We start from the raw sequence: 18,887 nt of genomic DNA, 5'->3' as shown, positions 1-18,887 counted from the left end.
GACACATCGAAGTGGACATGGTTCGAAAAATTAAGCTGGTCTTCAGTGAAAATTTTAACAGCTGATGAGAGATTTTGAGGTGATTCTGTCGCTTTAAGGACTTTTCATGGTGCGAGACGTCGCACAGCGCTCTCAGGTGCCGTCATCAGCCTGTTTCAAGCTTAAAACCTCCACATTTCAGGCTCTGTTGATCCAGGACGTCGTGAGAGAACAGAAGTTTCAGAAGAAGTCGGTTTCAGCATTTTATCCGGATATTCCACTGTTAAAGGAGATTTTTTTAATGAAAGACGTGCGGGCGGATTGCAGCGTCGGCTCGCAGCCGCCGCGACGCTCCGCCACAGGAAAAACACCTGTTGGAAGCCTTGAGGACAAATTGGAACATCTCCAGCTGATAAACAATTTCTCATATACTCACTCCACTGAAAGCCATCAAAAGCCAACTGGATTTTAACAAATGGTTATCAACACGGAGGTGTTTTTCCTGTCCGCGCGTCGGCTGCGTCGGCTGCGTCCCGACGCGCGGACCCGTCCGCACGTCTTTCATTAAAAAAATCTCCTTTAACAGTGGAATATCCGGATAAAATGCTGAAACCGACTTCTTCTGAAACTTCTCTGTTCTCTCACGACGTCCTGGATCAATAGAGCCTGAAATGTGGAGGTTTTAAGCTTGAAACAGGCTGACGGCGCCTGAGAGCGCTGCACGACGTCTCGCACCGTGAAAAGTCCTTAAAGCGACAGAATCACCTCAAAATCTCTCATCAGCTGTTAAAATTTTCACTGAAAACCATCTTAATTTTTCGAACCATGTCCACTTCGATGTGTCTCACAGGTTTAGAAAAAATTTTGATCAAACAAAGCGCCAGTCTCTCAGCAACTTCTCAGACAAAGGAATTCTGACGAGGGGCTGGACGACTCCTCCCACAAGGAGTGCTCAAAGGCGAATGACGTCACCGACAGGCATGGAAAAACTCACGCATGCGCACGAGGGTGCAAGCATGTCTGACGTAAAAACATATGAATGAAATCCATATAGTTTTTGAAAAAAATAAAAAGGACCTATACTTTACGGACAGCCCTCGTAGTCTCACCTATGTAGTGTTCGTTACAGTTTTCCTGACATCTGATAGAATACACTACATTGCTCTGTTTGTAACTAGGTATCCTGTCCTTAGGGTGAACTAATTTCTGTCTCAAGGTGTTAACCGGTTTAAAGTAAACTGGGATTTTGTGCTGTCTGAAGATCCTCTGTAGTTTTTCCCCTACTCCTGCTAAATAAGGGAGAGACACTCATCTTCTTCTTGTCTCCGTCTCCTGTCTATCTGGTCTCTTTGTTCTCTGGGACTTCTGCACTTTGTCCAGGGACCATCGTGGGTACCCACATACTGTGAGGGCTTTCCATACAAGTTGTTGTTGTTGTTGTTCTTTAGCCCTTCCCTCTGCAGTTGTGGGCACCTGTAGGGCTCTGTGTTGAAGCGTCCTGATCACCCCGAGCTTGTGTTCAAGGGTGTGGTTTGCCTCAAAGAGCAGATATTGGTCAGTGTGAGTTGGTTTTCTGTAAACCCCTGTCTGGAGCTGCCTGTTCTCTCCAATCGTAACATCACAGTCCAAGAAGGCTAAATGGTTGTTTCTGGCATCTTCACTTGTGAACTTGATATTGGCATCCACCGAGTTGTGTTCTGTAAAGTCCTCAACTTCCTGTTGCTTGATTTTAACCCATGTGTCATCAACATATCTGAACCAGTGACTGGGAGAGATGCCCGTGAAAGACGTCAGGGCTGTCTTCTCCACTCGCTTCATGTACAGATTGGCCACAATGGGGGATACCGGAGACCCCATCGCACAACCATGAATCTGCCTGTAGTAATTCCTCCTAAACAGGAAATACGTGGTGTTAAGACAGATCTCCAAGAGTTGGCAGATGTGGTCTGGTGTAAGTTTGGTCCTTTCAAGTAGAGACACATCCTCCAGCAGTCTCTGCCTCACAGCTACGACGGCCTCAGCGGTGGGGATGCAGGTGAACAACGAAGTCACATCAAATGACATGATTGTTTCATCTGCCTCCAGCTGCAGGTCCTTGATCTTGTTCACAAAATCTTGTGTGTTCTCCACATGGTGGTCTGAGTTACCCACTACAGGAGCCAAAATCCACTTGAGGTGCTTGGCCAACTTGTACGTGATGGAATCTGTGCTACATACAATAGGCCTGAGTGGCACGTCTAGGATTTTGGGCATGCTTTGGTCCTTTTGCAGCACTGCAAAAGGACCAAAGCATCCTTATCCTGCCAGTGGATAAAGGCAGATGCACGGTGGTCCTGAACACAACGGACTACGAGGCCAAGATCAACAACTTGCTCAGTGACTCCAATACATACGAACGTCTGAAGAGAGACCCCACGAGCGGCTATAAGAAGAAAATCATTAGCTACCTCCAAAACCTGGAGAAAGAGGGACTCATCGACAGGCAGACATAATACAGACTGTACCTCGGGGACACCACTCCGTGCTTCTATGGACTGCCCAAAATCCACAAACAGGACGTGCCACTCAGGCCTATTGCATGTAGCACACATTCCGTCACGTACAATTTGGCCAAGCACCTCAAGTAGATTTTTTGGCTCCTCTAATGGGTAACTCAGACCACCATGTGGAGAACACACAAGATTTTGTGAACAAGATCAAGGACCTGCAGCTGGAGGCAGATGAAACAATTGTCATTTGATATGACTTTGTTGTTCACCTGCATCCCCACCGCTGAGGCCGTCGCAGCTGTGAGGCAGAGACTGCTGGAGGATGTGCCTCTACTTGAAAGGACCAAACTTACACCAGACCACATCTGCCAACTCTTGGAGATCTGTCTTAACACCACGTATTTCCTGTTTAGGGGAATTACTACAGGCAGATTCATGGTTGTGCGATGGGGTCTCCGGTATCCCCCATTGTGGCCAATCTGTACATGGAGCGAGTGGAGAAGACAGCCTTGACGTCTTTCACAGGCATCTCTCCCAGTCACTGGTTCAGATATGTTGATGACACATGGCTTAAAATTAAGCAACAGGAAGTTGAGGACTTTACAGAACACATCAACTCGGTGGATGCCAATATCAAGTTCACACGTGAGGATGCCAGAAACAACCATTTAGCCTTCTTGGACTGTGATGTTACGATTGGAGAGAACAGGCAGCTCCAGACAGGGGTTTACAGAAAACCAACTCACACTGACCAATATCTGCTCTTTGGCTCAAACCACCCCCTTGAACACAAGCTCTGGGTGATCAGGACGCTTCAACACAGAGCCCTACAGGTGCCCACAACTGCAGAGGGAAGGGCTAAAGAACAACTTGTCTAGAAAGCCCTCAAAATATGTGGGTACCCACGATGGTCCCTGGACAAAGTGCAGAAGTCCCAGAGAACAAAGAGACCTGATAGAGAGGAGACGGAGACAAGAAGAAGAGTGTCTCTCCCTTATTTAGCAGGAGTAGGGGAAAAACTACAGAGGATCTTCAGACAGCACAAAATCCCAGTTTACTTTAAACCGGTTAACACCTTGAGACAGAAATTAGTTCACCCTAAGGACAGGATCCCTAGTTACAAACAGAGCAATGTAGTGTATTCTATCAGATATCAGGAAAACTGTAACGAACACTACATAGGTGAGACTAAGCAACCTTTACACAAAAGGCTATACCAGCACTGCAGAGAGGGTGCCAGTGGACGTCAGTCTGCAGTTCATCTTCACCTTAAAGACACTAACCACACTTTTGAGGACAAGGAAGTTAAAATATTAGCCAGAGAGAAGAAATGGTTTGAGAGAGGGGACAAGGAGGCATTCTTTGTGAAACGTTTGAAACCCAGCCTTAACCGGGGAGGGGGTCTGACACACGCTTTATACCCTGTTTACAATGGGGTACTGAGGTCAAAGCAGTTTCAGTCTTTTGTTCATGGTAATGAGTCATTCACATCATCAGCAGAGTCGTCAAGGGAGCCATCAGGAGAGGGTCCCTCCCATCATTAGGAGGGACAGCTGCCCTGTCATTAGGTGTGCTAACTAGAGCACAATAGGTGCTAATTAGAGCTATTGTTTAGTCACTGGCCTATAGCAGTCTGCCTCTCGGTAGGAGGGGTCTGGTTAGGTTTAAAACTCCAGCTTTTGTGACTTCTTGTTTATTCTTCTCTACAAGAGTGAAGACAAGTCAGACCACCAGAGCAAGAATTTTAGCTGAGGAAGCTTCTGCGGTTTGAAGCGAAACGTCCTCGCGTCAAGCAACCCAGTCCAGTCGAAGATTCAAGCTTTTTCTACTATGGTAATTGGACTATAGCACTTTTCCATCTCATTAGACACTCTACAATTATGCCTCACATTCACCCATTCACACAAACACCCTCACATGCCGGAAGCAACTTGGGGTTTAAAGACCTTGCCCAAGGGCCCTGATTTTCCAATCAGGCTGGGGTTTGAACCAAGGATCCTTTGGTTTCCAGCCCAATGCTTAACCACTAGACCATAACTTCCCCTTAATCCAGACAAATGTACATCTTACTAAAATATTTTTAAAAAGCCACTGCGTACGCAACCATGAAGTGCTATTTGTACAGCCCCTGTTATTTAAACTGCCCAGTGTCACAGTTCATGCACAACTCTAACCTTTACCCTAACCATGGGTTTAGACCTTGAAATTCATGTGTTGCCTCCTATACAACCCCTGGCAAAAATTATGGAATCACCGGCCTCGGAGGATGTTCATTCAGTTGTTTAATTTTGTAGAAAAAAAGCAGATCAGACATGACACAAAACTAAAGTGATTTCAAAAGCAACTTTCTGGCTTTAAGAAACACTATAAGAAATCAAGAAGAAAAATTGTGGCAGTCAGTAATGGTTACTTTTTTAGACCAAGCAGAGGTAAAAAAAAATATGGACTCACTCAATTCTGAGGAATAAATTATGGAATCACCCTGTAAATTTTCATCCCCAAAAGTAACACCTGCATCAGATCAGATCTGCTCGTTAGTCTGCATCTAAAAAGGAGTGATCACAGCTTGGAGAGCTGTTGCACCAAGTGGACTGACATAAATCATGGCTCCAACACGAGAGATGTCAATTGAAACAAAGGAGAGGATTATCACCCTCTTAAAAGAGGGTAAATCATCACGGAGTGTTGCAAACGAAGTTGGTTGTTCACAGTCAGCTGTGTCTAAACTCAGGACCAAATACAAACATGGGAAGGTTGTTAAAGGCAAACATACTGGTAGACCAAGGAAGACATCAAAGCGTCAAGACGGAAAACTTAAAGCATTATGTTTCAAAAATCGAAAATGCACAACAAAACAAATGAGGAACGAATGAGAGGGAACTGGAGTCAATGTCTGTGACCGAACTGTAAGAACCCGCCTAAAGGAAATGGGATTTACATACAGAAAAGCTAAATGAAAGCCATCATTAACACCTAAACAGGAAAAAAAACAAGGTTACAATGGGCTAAGGAAAAGTAATCGTGGACTGTGGATGACTGGATGAAAGTCATATTCAGTGATGAATCTTGAATCTGCATTGGGCAAGGTGATGATGCTGGAACTTTTGTTTGGTGCCGTTCCAATGAGATTTATAAAGATGACTGCCTGAAGAGAACATGTAAATTTCCACAGTCATTGATATGGTGCTGCAGGGCAGGTAAAGGCACTGGGAGATGGCTGTCATTACATCATCAATAAATGCACAAGTTTATGTTGATATTTTGGACACTTTTCTTATCCCATCAATTGAAAGGATGTTTGGGGATGATATCATTTTTCAAGATGATAATGCATCTTGCCATAGAGCAAAACTGTGAAAACATTCCTTACAAAAAGAGACAGGGTCAATGTCATGGCCTGCAAATAGTCCGGATCTTAATCCAATTCAAAATCTTTGGAAGTTGAAGAAAATGGTCCATGACAAGGCTCCAACCTGTCATTTTCACCCATCTGTGACAGTCCAAGTCCCCCGATCAGTGGGGGGAAAAAAACAAACAAAAACCTAGGGGGCCCCTTAATTGTTTTAAGCAGTGTATTTTAAATCCAGTTTATTTAGATTTGGGGGCTGTATGTTGATCAATTTTTGCTTTGGGAAGATGTCCATATAAATATTAACATAAATGATTTCCTTTATCTTTGTTTCAGGGTAGCTTGAGAAGCAGCTACCAGATATCCCCCCAGGAGTTCCTGGCAGAACTTAAGTCAGGAGTCATGGAAGAACGTCTGTTTGCCTGTCTCGACTCATTGCGAGTGTCTCTTACAAGCAACCCTGTCAGGTATGGCTCAGAATTTGTAGAAGTGCTTCTTAACCAAGATTGGGTACTGGCACAATTGCCTGTGTGCTTTTACAAGTGTTTCTTGTCTTTGCACTGACACTGTGAGTGTAGGGGTCTCTTTGGGATTAAGAAACTATTAGCCACTTTGGCTAATTGGTGGCAATTTCAGTTACCGCAGTTTGAAAACATGTTGTGTAATAAAAACAGCTAAACATCAAAACCACATAAAATATTCATATGAAATAAGTTAAAATCAACATTTACCTAATTATGAGGACGCATTGCCCCAGCCAGAGTTTTATACTAAATCTCTCTGGAGAGTCAGACTCTATGTACAGTAGTGTTCAGAATAATAGTAGTGGTATGTGAATAAAAAGATTAATCCAGGTTTTGAATATATTTCTTATTGTTACATGGGAAACAAGGTACCATTAGATTCTCACAAATCCAACAAGACCAAGCATTCATGATATGCACACTCTTAAGGCTATGAAATTGGGCTATTAGTAAAAAAAAAAAAAAAAACGTAGAAAATGGGGTGTTCACAATAGTAGCATCTGCTGTTGATGCTACAAACTCAAAACTATCATGTTCAAACTGCTTTTTTAGCAATCCTGTGAATCACTAAGCTAGTATTTAGTTGTATAACCACAGTTTTTCATGACTTCTTCACATCTGCAAGGCATTAATTTTGTTGGTTTGGAACCAAGATTTTGCTTGGTTACTAGTGTGCTTGGGGTCATTGTCTTGTTGAAACACCCATCAAGAGCATGTCCCTTTCAGCATAAGGCAACATGACCAAGTATTTTGACACATCATATATATATATATATATATATATATATATATATATATATATATATATATATATATATATATATATATATATATATATAATATATATATATATATATATATATATATATATATATATATATATATATATATATATATATATATATATATATATATATATATCTCTTTAGGCCAGTTGATGTGTTCTTTGGTAACCTCTTCTGCACGTCTTCTGTCACAGCACTTACAGGTAACTCCAGACTGTCTTTGATCATCCTGGAGCTGATCAGTGGGTGAGCCTTTGCCATTCTGGTTATTCTTCTATCCATTTTGCTGGTTTTCTTCCATGCATCTGTTTTTTTTTTTTTGTCCATTTTAAAGCATTGGAGATCATTGTAGATGAACAGCCTATAATTTTTTGCACCTGCGTTTAAGTTTTCCCCTCTCCAATCAACTTTTTAATCAAACTACTCTGTTCTTCTGAACAATGTCTTGAACGTCCCATTTTCCTTAGGCTTTCAAAGAGAAAAGCATGTTCAACACCTGTTTGTTCCACAAAATTGATGAACTCACTGACTGAATTCCACACTATTATTGTAAACACCCCTTTTTCTACTTTTTTAAATAATAGCCCAATTTCATAGCCTTAAGATTGTGCATATCATGAATGCTTGGTCTTGTTGGATTTGAGAGAATCTACTGCATCTACTGGTACCTTGTTTCCCATGTAACAATAAGAAATATACTCAACCTGGATTAATATTTTTAATCGCATGGCACTACTATTATTCTGAACATTACTCTATTTACTCAAACATTTCCTGGTAGGATATTTATACCACCAGCCACATATTTGAGTTTACATAGTGGTTTGTTGACGCATTGTGCAGTGAGCCTTGCTCCTCACTCTGAAGATGTGAGGAGCAAGATGTGATGAAGATGATGCCACACGGAGCACTGCTTCAGGCGTCAGTCGGAGCTGTGCTGCCTGGGGGGCATGTGCGTTCCACCAGCAGTTCTCATGTTATCCACTTGCAGGAGGTTCACAGGTTCTACTCTTGAGCCAAACACACCAGCAGCTTCTCATCATCCTCAGGTGAGTGTTGACTGATGTGGCAAACCATGGAGATGGTGGCTCTGCCTCATTTCGGTTTAGTGTCGTGTTTCATGCAGCGGACAAAGTCCCGTTCTTGTTCAAAGCAGTTGGAGCTCCAACTTCATCTTCAATTAACAGCGACTGACAGGTATCTGCACCCCCCCCCCCCCCCCCCCGGCAAAAACTGAATAAACTGCTTCAGCGATGAATCTGACGATACCAAAAATGTTCAGATAAAGGCTGTTATAATTTGTGGTGTGTGTGGGGTTTTTTTTTCCTTTTTTTTTTTTTTTTCTTAAGCTGTCTTCTATTTTTGTATTGAATAGGTAACATTAATGTACATGAAGGTATAATACTGCCACCTATGATACCAGTTGCAAATTGCAAGTGTTTATGCTTGAAACCACACTGGACAGTAATGCGTAAAAATAATAATGATGTCCATAAACTGAGTATCTTAGTATGACGCTATTAAAGAACAGTCAGAATGACCTGAAGGTTTGTTACCAGATATTAAATACATAGTGAATATTGATACATTTTGATGTATCAATATAGTACTTCCCTTTGGCTTTTCCCTAGTTTTTCTTACTCTGGCTCACCATAGCAGATCCAAGATAGTGAAGTTTTATGCCGAATGCCCTTCCTGATGCAGCTCCACATTGCATGGAGAATGGGCAGTGGTGGCCTTGAATCAGGAAACCTCTCGAAATGAGCACACTTGACGCTTGGCCAACATGCCTGCAAAAGGTCAATATATTGAAGTAAAATTTTGGTTATCCATGACAGTCCCAGCTAGATGCGGCAGACCGCTTCCATTCAAAGGGAATTTCGTTTGACTTTGCGCCCACATGATTTTTTTTTTTTGCCCCCTCAATGAAAGAGGTCAGGTTATATACAAATCTTTCAAATGAAATGCATCTTGCTTTTTGTTTTCCTTCGTTCATTAAATTCAAATTGTATAACTTATTCCAACAGGCAATAACCTTCAGTAGCAGAAATCAGTTTGTTTTTGTTTACAGATGCAGGTCAATGTCAGTTTTGTGGCACTGTTACAGTACATATCTATCACAGTTTGACATCATGAGGATCAGTTGCTTCAGATCATCAAACTTTGAAACATAGACTTGTATGCTCTGTTATGAGCTTCCTTCTTACAGTGCATTTGGGAATAAATTGAACACTTTGCGCAGCTCCAAAGTAGTACTCTGTGACAGACCCTAGTAAACTTTATCCACCTTTGCAATTCTCTTTTTCTGAAGAGAGGCCACAGTAGTGGCTCACAGGACCAGAAGGTTACAGAATGTAATTGTATTTAATGGATTTGATAAATGGATCTGACAAACAACCAGAAATTGGTTTTTGATACTGTATTGTGACCATCAGTTTTAAGGCCACAGACTTTATTTTTTTTCTCAGCTTCACTATAAAGTATGTTGGAGTTTAGTATTCCTCCTTATCGCCAACTTGTGTGTGTGTGTGTGTGTGTATATATAATAGGATGGTACCGAGAAACAATCTTCAACTTTTTCAAGGTGCTTCTTCATTGCTTTTTTTTTTGGTTCCTTTTAGGGGAAAAATAAATTAACTGAAATTTCATGAGATTTTAAAAATATTAACCACTGCCGCCCCTGTTTTGACGTGCTCGTGACATTTTGAGTTACGGACTGGATACATTAGTTGATTAGTGGCAGATTTTGTTACATCTGCCTCAGATTGCATTTTTGAGGCACTCAAGTCAACATGAACGTCCTCATCAAGGACCCCTAAGAGTGGGAGGATGAACCATCATTCCAGTCGTCACAGCAGGTCCTGGATAACATTGCTGCTGACTTTTGCTGTGCGAGGAGTTGCACTTATCCAGGATTACAATGAGATCCTAACAAAGGATGAACAGCAGTGCCAATACCTGCTGCAAGTTGTTGAGTGGCATCGACATCATTTCTCGGAGGAAAAGAATACTGGAACCAAACGCCACTCCCCATGATGGTTTGTTTTCACCAAATAGGTACACAGTGATTCAGTACCAGTAGATTCTCACAAATCCAACAAGACCAAGCATTCATGACATTCACACTCTTAAGGCTATGAGATTGGGTTATTAGTAAAAAAAAAAAAAAAAAAAAGTAGAAAAGGGGGTGTTCACAATAATAGTAGTGTGGCATTCAGTCAGTGAGTTCGTCAATTTTGTGGAACAAACAGGTGTCCCCTATGTAAGGATGAAGCCAGCACCTGTTGAACATGCTTTTCTCTTTGAAAGCCTGAGGAAAATGGGATGTTCAAGACATTGTTCAGAAGAACAACATAGTTTGATTTAAAAAGTTGATTGGAGAGGGGAAAACTTATATGCAGGTGCAAAAAATTATAGTCTGTTCATCTACAATGATCTCCAATGATTTAAAAATGGACAAAAAAAGACGCGTGGAAGAAAACGGAAAACAACCATCAAAATGGATAGAAGAATAACCAGAATGGCAAAGGCTCACCCATTGATCAGCTCCAGGATGATCAAAGACAGTCTGGAGTTACCTGTAAGTGCTGTGACAGTTAGAAGACGCCTGTGTGAAGCTAATTTATTTGCAAGAATCCCCCGCAAAGTCCCTCTGTTAAATAAAAGACATGTGCTGAGTGTGTGAAAATGGCTGAATATAAGACATCAAGCACTTCTGATTCAGATTGGAAAGTACTACATAAATGCAGTCAATTTACCATGCTTCTTAAATTGAGGAGAACACAGTCTGCATCCTGAGATGGCAGGACATGAAATGGAACATAAGGCTTAAATTACACCGGAAGGGGCTGCACAACGTTTTAGCATCGTGTAGGTCAATTGCAGGACCCAGAACTGAAATTAGCTTCAGTGTTTCCAACATAATGTAGACTTGTACATTTAATCTAAGAATAGAATATCATTCTTTGAAAAGGTGCCGCTTCATTTCACATAGAGAACTGATATCAACTGAGGCTAATGCAATCAGTTGAATTGATAAAAAAAAAAAAAATATTAAATATAAAATACTTGTCTCCTAGTCTTGTCTGTTTTTTTGAGACCTATATTATGGAAAGAACATTGCATAGTCTATCAAAAGATAATGTGGGAGGTAAATTGTTGGTGCAACTTAGTGACAGTAAAAATGTGGCCACACTTGACAACGTGGATGGAGAACACCTCAACATTGGAGGGATTTGGAAATGGCAAAAATGTTTTGGAGGTGGAGCTGCAATTGCACACATGCATTAACATGCACCTCAACTAAAATATTTGAAAATAAATTTTCCACAACTGCGCGTATTCAGTGTCGGTCCATGTGGCCTTATGCCCCTGTCCACTGCCTGTTGAATACTGCACTAAACCCTTTTGTTCTCCCTCTGTGGCTGGTCTGCATGTGCTTTGTGGAGTTGGCCTACGACTGGGTTCCTCAACGTGCCGTGTGAGGGGTGCTATGGCACTATGGGGTGCCGGGCTGTTGACAATCGCGATCTGGTCTCCATTCTGTTAAAGCAGGTGATGTATTCACATTCTCGCCGTTGCATCTGACCTGTTTCTGGTGGGTGTCGGACTCCACCAGGGCTGCTATTTGTCACCAATCATGCTTGTGACCCCCCTCCCCCCCCAATTACAGGATTTTAAAGGGTGGTCAGGGATTGTAGGATGTCCAGTTTGGTGGCTGCAGAATTGCATCTCTGCTTCTTGCCGGTGATGTGGTTTTGTTAGCTTCATCAGACAGTGGCCTCTGATGTATATTGGGCAGGCTTGAGATCGAGTGCAAAGCGACTCTGATTGGTACCCCCAAATCAGAGATGTGATCCTCTTATCAGCAGTGGATGGATTGTCCCTTCCCTCTGGATCCAGGTTAAACTTTTGCACAAAAAAGATGGTTATTAAAGGGGTCATACAATGCAGAACTAGTAACACCGTGATATGTTGTCCTCTTCTTTCGGCTGCTCCCGTTAGGGATTGCCACAGCAGAGCAGTCATTTCCTTCTCACTGTGTCCTTTGTATCTTCCTCTGTCATACCAACCACCTGCATGTCCTTCCTCAGCACATCCATAAACTTCCTCTTTGGAATCTCTCTTCCCTGGCTCCCTATATACCCCGGGCCCCTCCTCTGCACATGTCCAAACCATCTCGATCTTGCCTCTGACTTTGTCCATAAACCATCCCACCTGAACCGTCCCATGATGCAATACTGTCACAGTCCAAAAAGTGGAGGTTGGCGGGAGAAAGTAGTCATTGGATTTTCATCTGAAACAGACACTCAAAGCACTTCAAAATGAGTCCTTGTGTTTAACCGTTCTCAGACATGCGCTCAACCCGAAGCCAGTTTGCTGCCATGCAAGCCACAACTGCACACTGGGGAAAAACTTGCACATTAAGGATCTTGGTGATTTTCTTGTCTAATTGGAAGTTGAACCAAGGATCCTCTGGTCATAAGCCCACTGCTCTAACCTGGTGGCCATGACCAGGTGAAGGTGACGAGCCATTTTGCCAGGCCAGCTTGTTGTTCAGTCTTTGAAATGGCCTTGTCTGTTTTTATCCCACGTCGCTGTCACTTCAGCCTGTTTTTGTCTTTGTCTCTGGAGAGCTGTTCTGTAGTTGGTTAACTTGGGATGATGCTTTTAAATGAATTTATCATTTCTAGTTCACAACTGGGTTAGCAGCGTACAGCACTAAGATGCATTGTCTGGGTCTCCTGAGATGCCATTAGAAGTCACGCTACCTTAGCTGTGAAGTTAGCCAAATACTTTGCTTCGTCCCCCCCCTTGATTTATGAGTTTTTGTTACTCAGACTGATGATGCAGATTGTGTTGTTTTTAAGTCTGTTGTACACTTTTTCTGTTTTGTGATAACTCACAGATCAGTGATACATTTACATTTCTGAATGTTGCTGTGTTGATTCAGTAGGCATCTGCAAGCAAATTAGCATTAATTACTCTTAAGTGAGATTTGTTCATCTAATGTGTAATAAATCCACTGCTGAGAATGTGTGGTAGCATTATTGTTCTCCCTGACAGGCAATCTGTAACAGTCTCTTTTTTAAAGTACAAAAGGAGTGACTGTTTGTAGCAGAATTTATGAATTAATAGCTGATCAGTTGAAACAATGTCTTGGGAGTATTCCCCTTTTTGTTTTTCTTTGTCATCTAGTGATCATATCAAATTGCATTCCTGCTTTGTAATAAGATAAACCTAGAGAACTTGCCACATGTTGCTATTCCTCATGTGCTTCACTTTAATCCATTGGTGAGTGTTTGTCGATGGGTTTGACACTATTAAAAAAAACAAACATAAAAAAGAGCATTACTGTGCATGTGAGACATTGGTGCAAGTTCTTGGCTCATAGCTAGGCCTACCGCATGTTCCTCTGTTGTAAGCTATATGGACATGACTTCAAATTTTCTGACCACTTTGTAGTCTATTTTTTACATGTGAGCTTGTTTACATTAGAATGTTGTGAACATGATGGTAGAATAAACTACATATTTTTCACTCTCATAGTGCAGCCCCCCCGTTCACGCTTGGTGAACAAAGAGGAAAAAAATACTACAGTGACAGGTTTCAGTGTCTTTTTTTTGCTGCTCTGCTGCTGGTGTCATCTCTGGTATCAGGTTTTGTGGATAAAAGCTGTGGACGATGCGATGAGGCTGAGGTGAAAAAAATAGGTTTATTGATGAGGATTAAGGGTCATGGAATAGTTGGTCATGAAGGCACTGGAGCTGCAGACATAAGTTAGAGTGGAATATGACAGGCACGGTGGAACCAGGGCCAGGTGGTTGCCATAGAGCTGACTGATGACTAGAACTGCGGCAAGATGAGAACAGTCAGAAAAACCACTGTGGAATAAACGGATACAAAGGAATCACAATAGAAAATTACTGGGGCCAGGTTACCACAGAGTGGAACTGAAGTTTCTGATGGTGTGGAATGGAAAGACCTGGGTATAAATGCTGACTGGGTGATTGGTAGCAGGTTTTCCAACAGTCACGTGTAAATTAGCTTCGCTGCTCAGGCCCTGGGGAAACCGAGGGAGAGAGCGCAAACCACTTATGCAGCACAACAGTTATCCTATGAGGGGGATTGGCCGGAGTTAACAATGGGCTAGAGTGGACAGGCTTCAGTCAGAAGACATGGAAAGACAGTTGTATGCCGAGAGACTGGGGCAACCACGAAGGAATCCAGGTAATGTGGTGCCAGCTTCCGGGCTTCTGCCTTCAGAGGAATGTCTTTGGCTGAGAACCACACTTCCTGACCCGGTTGGTACTGGGGGGTACTATGCCGGTCTGCAGGAGTCCAGTCTTTGGTGCTAAACAGTGTGGAACACTTATCCCCCACACCCTATGACAGTGCCACAGGTGGCCATGCGCCAATGGAACTACCAGATCTGATTCCTGGGTAGGGAACAGCGGTGGTTGATACACAAAGGAGCACTGAAAGGGTGACAGACCAGTAGCAGTGCTAACTTAGGTGTTGTGTGCATACCCCACCCATGGCAACTGAGTGCGCCACATGACAGAGTGAGAGGACGTCACAGCCGTCAGACGTCACACCTTTCTAGAGGAGGCCAACCGAGGCCCCAAGAGCAGCACAGAAGGACTTCCATACCTGCGAGAGGAATTTGGGACCTCGGTCAGACACGCCATAGCTGGAACGCGTGGTGGACTAGGTTACTGGTCTCCTGGGCAGATAGAAACAAGGGCAGGGCCACGAAGTGTGCTCATTTGGAGAATTTGTACATGGTGGTAAGAATGATCTTGTCCATCGGGGGGTGGAAGTCCAGTTATGAAATCCAGGCAAATGTGCTACCAGGGTATCCCGGTGTGGGTAAAGGCTGTACGAGGCCAAATGATATGATGGTTAGCCTCTGGCGTAGATGGTACAGGCATTCACAGTCCTTCATATCTGCCTGGATAGTGGGCCACAAGAAGTGTCTCTTGATGAGATCTAGTGTGTGGTGGCCCCCGGGATGACAGAATGGATGACAGAACTACAGAATGGGTTGAAGGTGCGACGAAGAGTTGACCTGGACGTCGTCCTCCAGGATCTGGGTGATGCTGTGCCTCTCGGAAGACCCTCTCAAAGTCCCACATCAGGTGTCCCATGACCAAGCTTGCTGGGAGGATGGAGTCGGGGATTGGTGTGGGATGAATTGTCTTGACAAAGCATCCGGTTTGGAGTTTCTGGATGTAAGCCAATATGTATTGATCAAACTGGAGTCTAGTCTTTTGGCTGTTTGAATGTAGGCTACGTTCTTGTGATCAGTCTAAACTATGAATGGAACGGTGGTACCTTCCAACCAATGCCGCCTCGACCTCCAGAAGTTCTCGGTTGCCCACATCATAGCTGGAGTCAGAGTCCGCAAAAAGAGCATGCATGGGTGTTGTACTGTGGTTGATGGTCAGCCTTATCCCGCTGGAATAGGATGGCTCAATATCGGAGGCATTGAGTTCGACTATGAACTGACTGTCAGGTTGGATGAGAATGGGAGCTGTAGAGAACTAATATTTAAGTTGTTGGAAGGCCTGATTTTGCCATTGGGGTCCAGAGGAGTTGAGTGGTGTGACTTGACTGAAGTTATGAATGAATTGATGGTATAAGTTAGAAAATCCTAAAAATTACTGGAGCCGTTTGAGGTTGATGGGTACGGGCTAGTCTGTCTGGTTTGATTTGGTTTTACTGAAAAATTAACTGTAAAACAAACTGTAAAATTATCTAGGTAACTAAAGACTAATCACTGAGGAAGTCCCAGAGGACATTAAGTAAGGCCTGAAAGGTGACAGAATGTTGGTAAGACAGAAAGCATGACTAGATATTTAAAGTGACCTGTGTATTGAATGGTGTCTTCCACTGATCTTCATTCTTGACGCGAACCCTAGTTTGGTGAATACAGACACGTCATGCAGAGGATTAAATGTGGAGTTGAGCAGCAGAAGTGGATATCTGTTTGTAACAGTAATAGCATTTAAGCTCAACCCGTGGGCGGCGTTTCCCGTTCTTCCCTACAAAAAGAAATATGCTGTTTATGTGGATGACGAAGGATGTATAAGTCCTGCCGCCAGAGTCTCCTTAATGTACTGTTCCAACATTTCACTCTCGGGGTGTGACAGGTTAAACAACTAGCTAGAAGGAATTTCACCCCCAGAAGCAAATCATTGGGACAGTCATACGGCTGATGAGGAGGAAGGGATAGCACTCGGACCATGCTAAGTACTTCACTGAGGATTATCAGGCTGGTTGGTCAGAAATGGTTGGACACAAAATGCACGGCTCGAACAAACGGCTCTGGTTGTCAAAAAGCTTTACTTGTGAGGATAGCAGAGGTCCGTACATGAGTAGACAGTCCAGAAAATACAGCAGTACAAAACTCATCAGGCTGAGGCATGGTCAGTCAAACAGGCAGGAGGTCAGGAAAACAGAGCCGGAAAGGGGCACAAGGCACCTCAATCTGGTGAGGGAGTAAAGCACCCAGTGAGCTTATATAACCCAAGGTGACGAGCTGCAAATCGGTAACAGGTGTGTGTGGAAAGCACCAGAACCAGGGTGTGGCTAGAGAGAGAAATGCCCACCAGCAAGAACCAAGAGACAGACAATAGAGATACAGACAAAACAAAACAGAAAAAAAAACCCTGCAAGAGGAAAAACCAGAAAATGAATAAGAAAAAATAACAGACCCGACAAATAAAACCAGATAACAAGACAAAACTTAAACCCTGACAGGGATAGGAGGGAAGCTTCGGTTTCGTTTAGTTCCTCTTTCGTCCGTATTGCACTCTTGCTTCGCAGGCTATTCGGTGATAAAGCTCTTTCGTCCACCTTTTCTCAGCGAATTGAGACTTTTTTTTACTTTTTCCCCTTCGTTCAGGAATCGTCGTGTGCCATGTGACTGGGCCATAAGATCCTGTTGTCATACAATTTGTACATGTTCACTGAAGCCCCTGTATTAATCAGTCAGTCAAAAACAATATTTAAGTTTTAACAGCGTCTGCAGGAGGCTTTGTGTGTGCGAGTATGAGCTTTTGACAAAGGCGTAAGTTATGCAAATCAAGGAATATTTGTAGATCACCCTCTGTGCATTTGCTGGGATTGAGACAAATTTAACTCCATAGGAAGTTAGCTTTGAGTTGGCAGAAGTTAGCATGCACGCTAACGCCGCAAAATGTGTTATCAGATTACATAGAGCGTTTTCAGTTTTTGAAGTGTTTGTTTCTGGCTGTCTTTTACATAATATGACAGAGGATATATTTACATACAAACAAGAGTTTTGCAGCTAGCTACCAGCCTGTTACGTCACCATGCTAACGTTCGTGAAATAAGTTCAGAGGTGTTATTAGATTCCAAAAATGGCGTTTTTGGTTTTAGAAGTATTTTCTTACTAGTTTTTACTTAACGTATGAGAGACATGCATATAAACACAAAGTGGTTTTGAAGAGACCAGCCACTTGTCACAGTGCAGCTCTACTCTAATTGGCTGTCATCCCCCGCCGCTCAAAACCAAAGCAGAACAGACTTTTAAAATATGTCAAGGTTAGCCATCTTTGAACTTGTCCAAGGTCTGTCTGAAGAATGTTCCCTGTGAATTTGAAGACTGTGGCAGTAATAGAACTGGACTTATGATTAACACGGACGGACAGATGGCAGGTCTTCGCAATACCTGATGGCCATATGTTGGCCTCGGATTAAGTCTAATGGCCTCATTCAGTCTTATTCCTAAATGGAGTAAATTAATTTTTTTTTCCCCCCTCAAAATTCTACTCATAACCTATAATGACTTGAATTTTTTTTTTGCAAATTTATTAAAAGGAAGGGAAATGCAACCGCTTTTCCAATCCAGTATACTCTATATATAAATAAATAAAAATTATCTTTGAGATCTCTCCCGTACTTTTCTGCTCTGGGTGTGAAATGTTTAGTTATTCCTCGGCCTCTAGCTTTGGAGGCCAGGCTGGGCGAATTGGAGGCTCGGCTCCGCACCGTGGAAAATTCTACAGCTAGCCAGGCCCCTGTAGTCGGTGCGGACCAAGGTAGCTTAGCCGCCGTTGGCAGACCCCGTGCAGTCGGGAAGGCAGGCTGACTGGGTGACTGTGAGGAGGAAGCGTAGCCCTAAACAGAAGCCCCGTGTACACCGTCAACCCGTTCACATCTCTAACCGTTTTTCCCCACTCGACGATACACTCGCCGAGGATCAAACTCTGGTTATTGGCGACTCTGTTTTGAGAAATGTGAAGTTAGCGACACCAGCAACCATTGTCAATTGTCTTCCGGGGGCCAGAGCAGGCGACATCGAAGGACATTTGAAATTGCTGGCTAAGGCTAAGCGTAAATTTGGTAAGATTGTAATTCACGTCGGCAGTAATGACACTCGGTTACGCCAATCGGAGGTCACTAAAATTAACATTGAATCGGTGTGTAACTTTGCAAAAACAATGTCGGACTCTGTTGTTTTCTCTGGGCCCCTCCCCAATCAGACCGGGAGTGATATGTTTAGCCGCATGTTCTCCTTGAATTGCTGGCTGTCTGAGTGGTGTCCAAAAAATGAGGTGGGCTTCATTGATAATTGGCAAAGCTTCTGGGGAAAACCTGGTCTTGTTAGGAGAGACGGCATCCATCCCACTTTAGAGGGAGCAGCTCTCATTTCTAGAAATCTGGCCAATTTTTTGGGATCCTCCAAACTGTGACTGTCTAGCGTTGGGACCAGGAGGCAGAGCTGTGGTCT

The 18,887-nt window shown here is 43.1% G+C and overlaps 1 protein-coding gene across 1 annotated transcript in view; it reads left to right on the top strand.

The window, feature by feature from the left end:
- Nucleotides 1-18,887, top strand: part of LOC117504102 (protein diaphanous homolog 3-like) — a 546,585-nt gene that overhangs the window by 9,643 nt on the left and 518,055 nt on the right. The window contains exon 5 of the mRNA XM_034163485.1: nt 6,154-6,284. Coding sequence (XP_034019376.1) covers nt 6,154-6,284 — 131 coding nt within the window. The remainder of the gene's footprint in view (nt 1-6,153; nt 6,285-18,887) is intronic.

Source organism: Thalassophryne amazonica, chromosome 2, assembly GCF_902500255.1.
Source record: "Thalassophryne amazonica chromosome 2, fThaAma1.1, whole genome shotgun sequence".
Lineage (NCBI taxonomy): Eukaryota > Metazoa > Chordata > Actinopteri > Batrachoidiformes > Batrachoididae > Thalassophryne > Thalassophryne amazonica.
The sequence above is the reverse complement of the archived record's forward strand: the minus strand, read 5'-3'. Positions and strand labels throughout refer to the sequence as shown.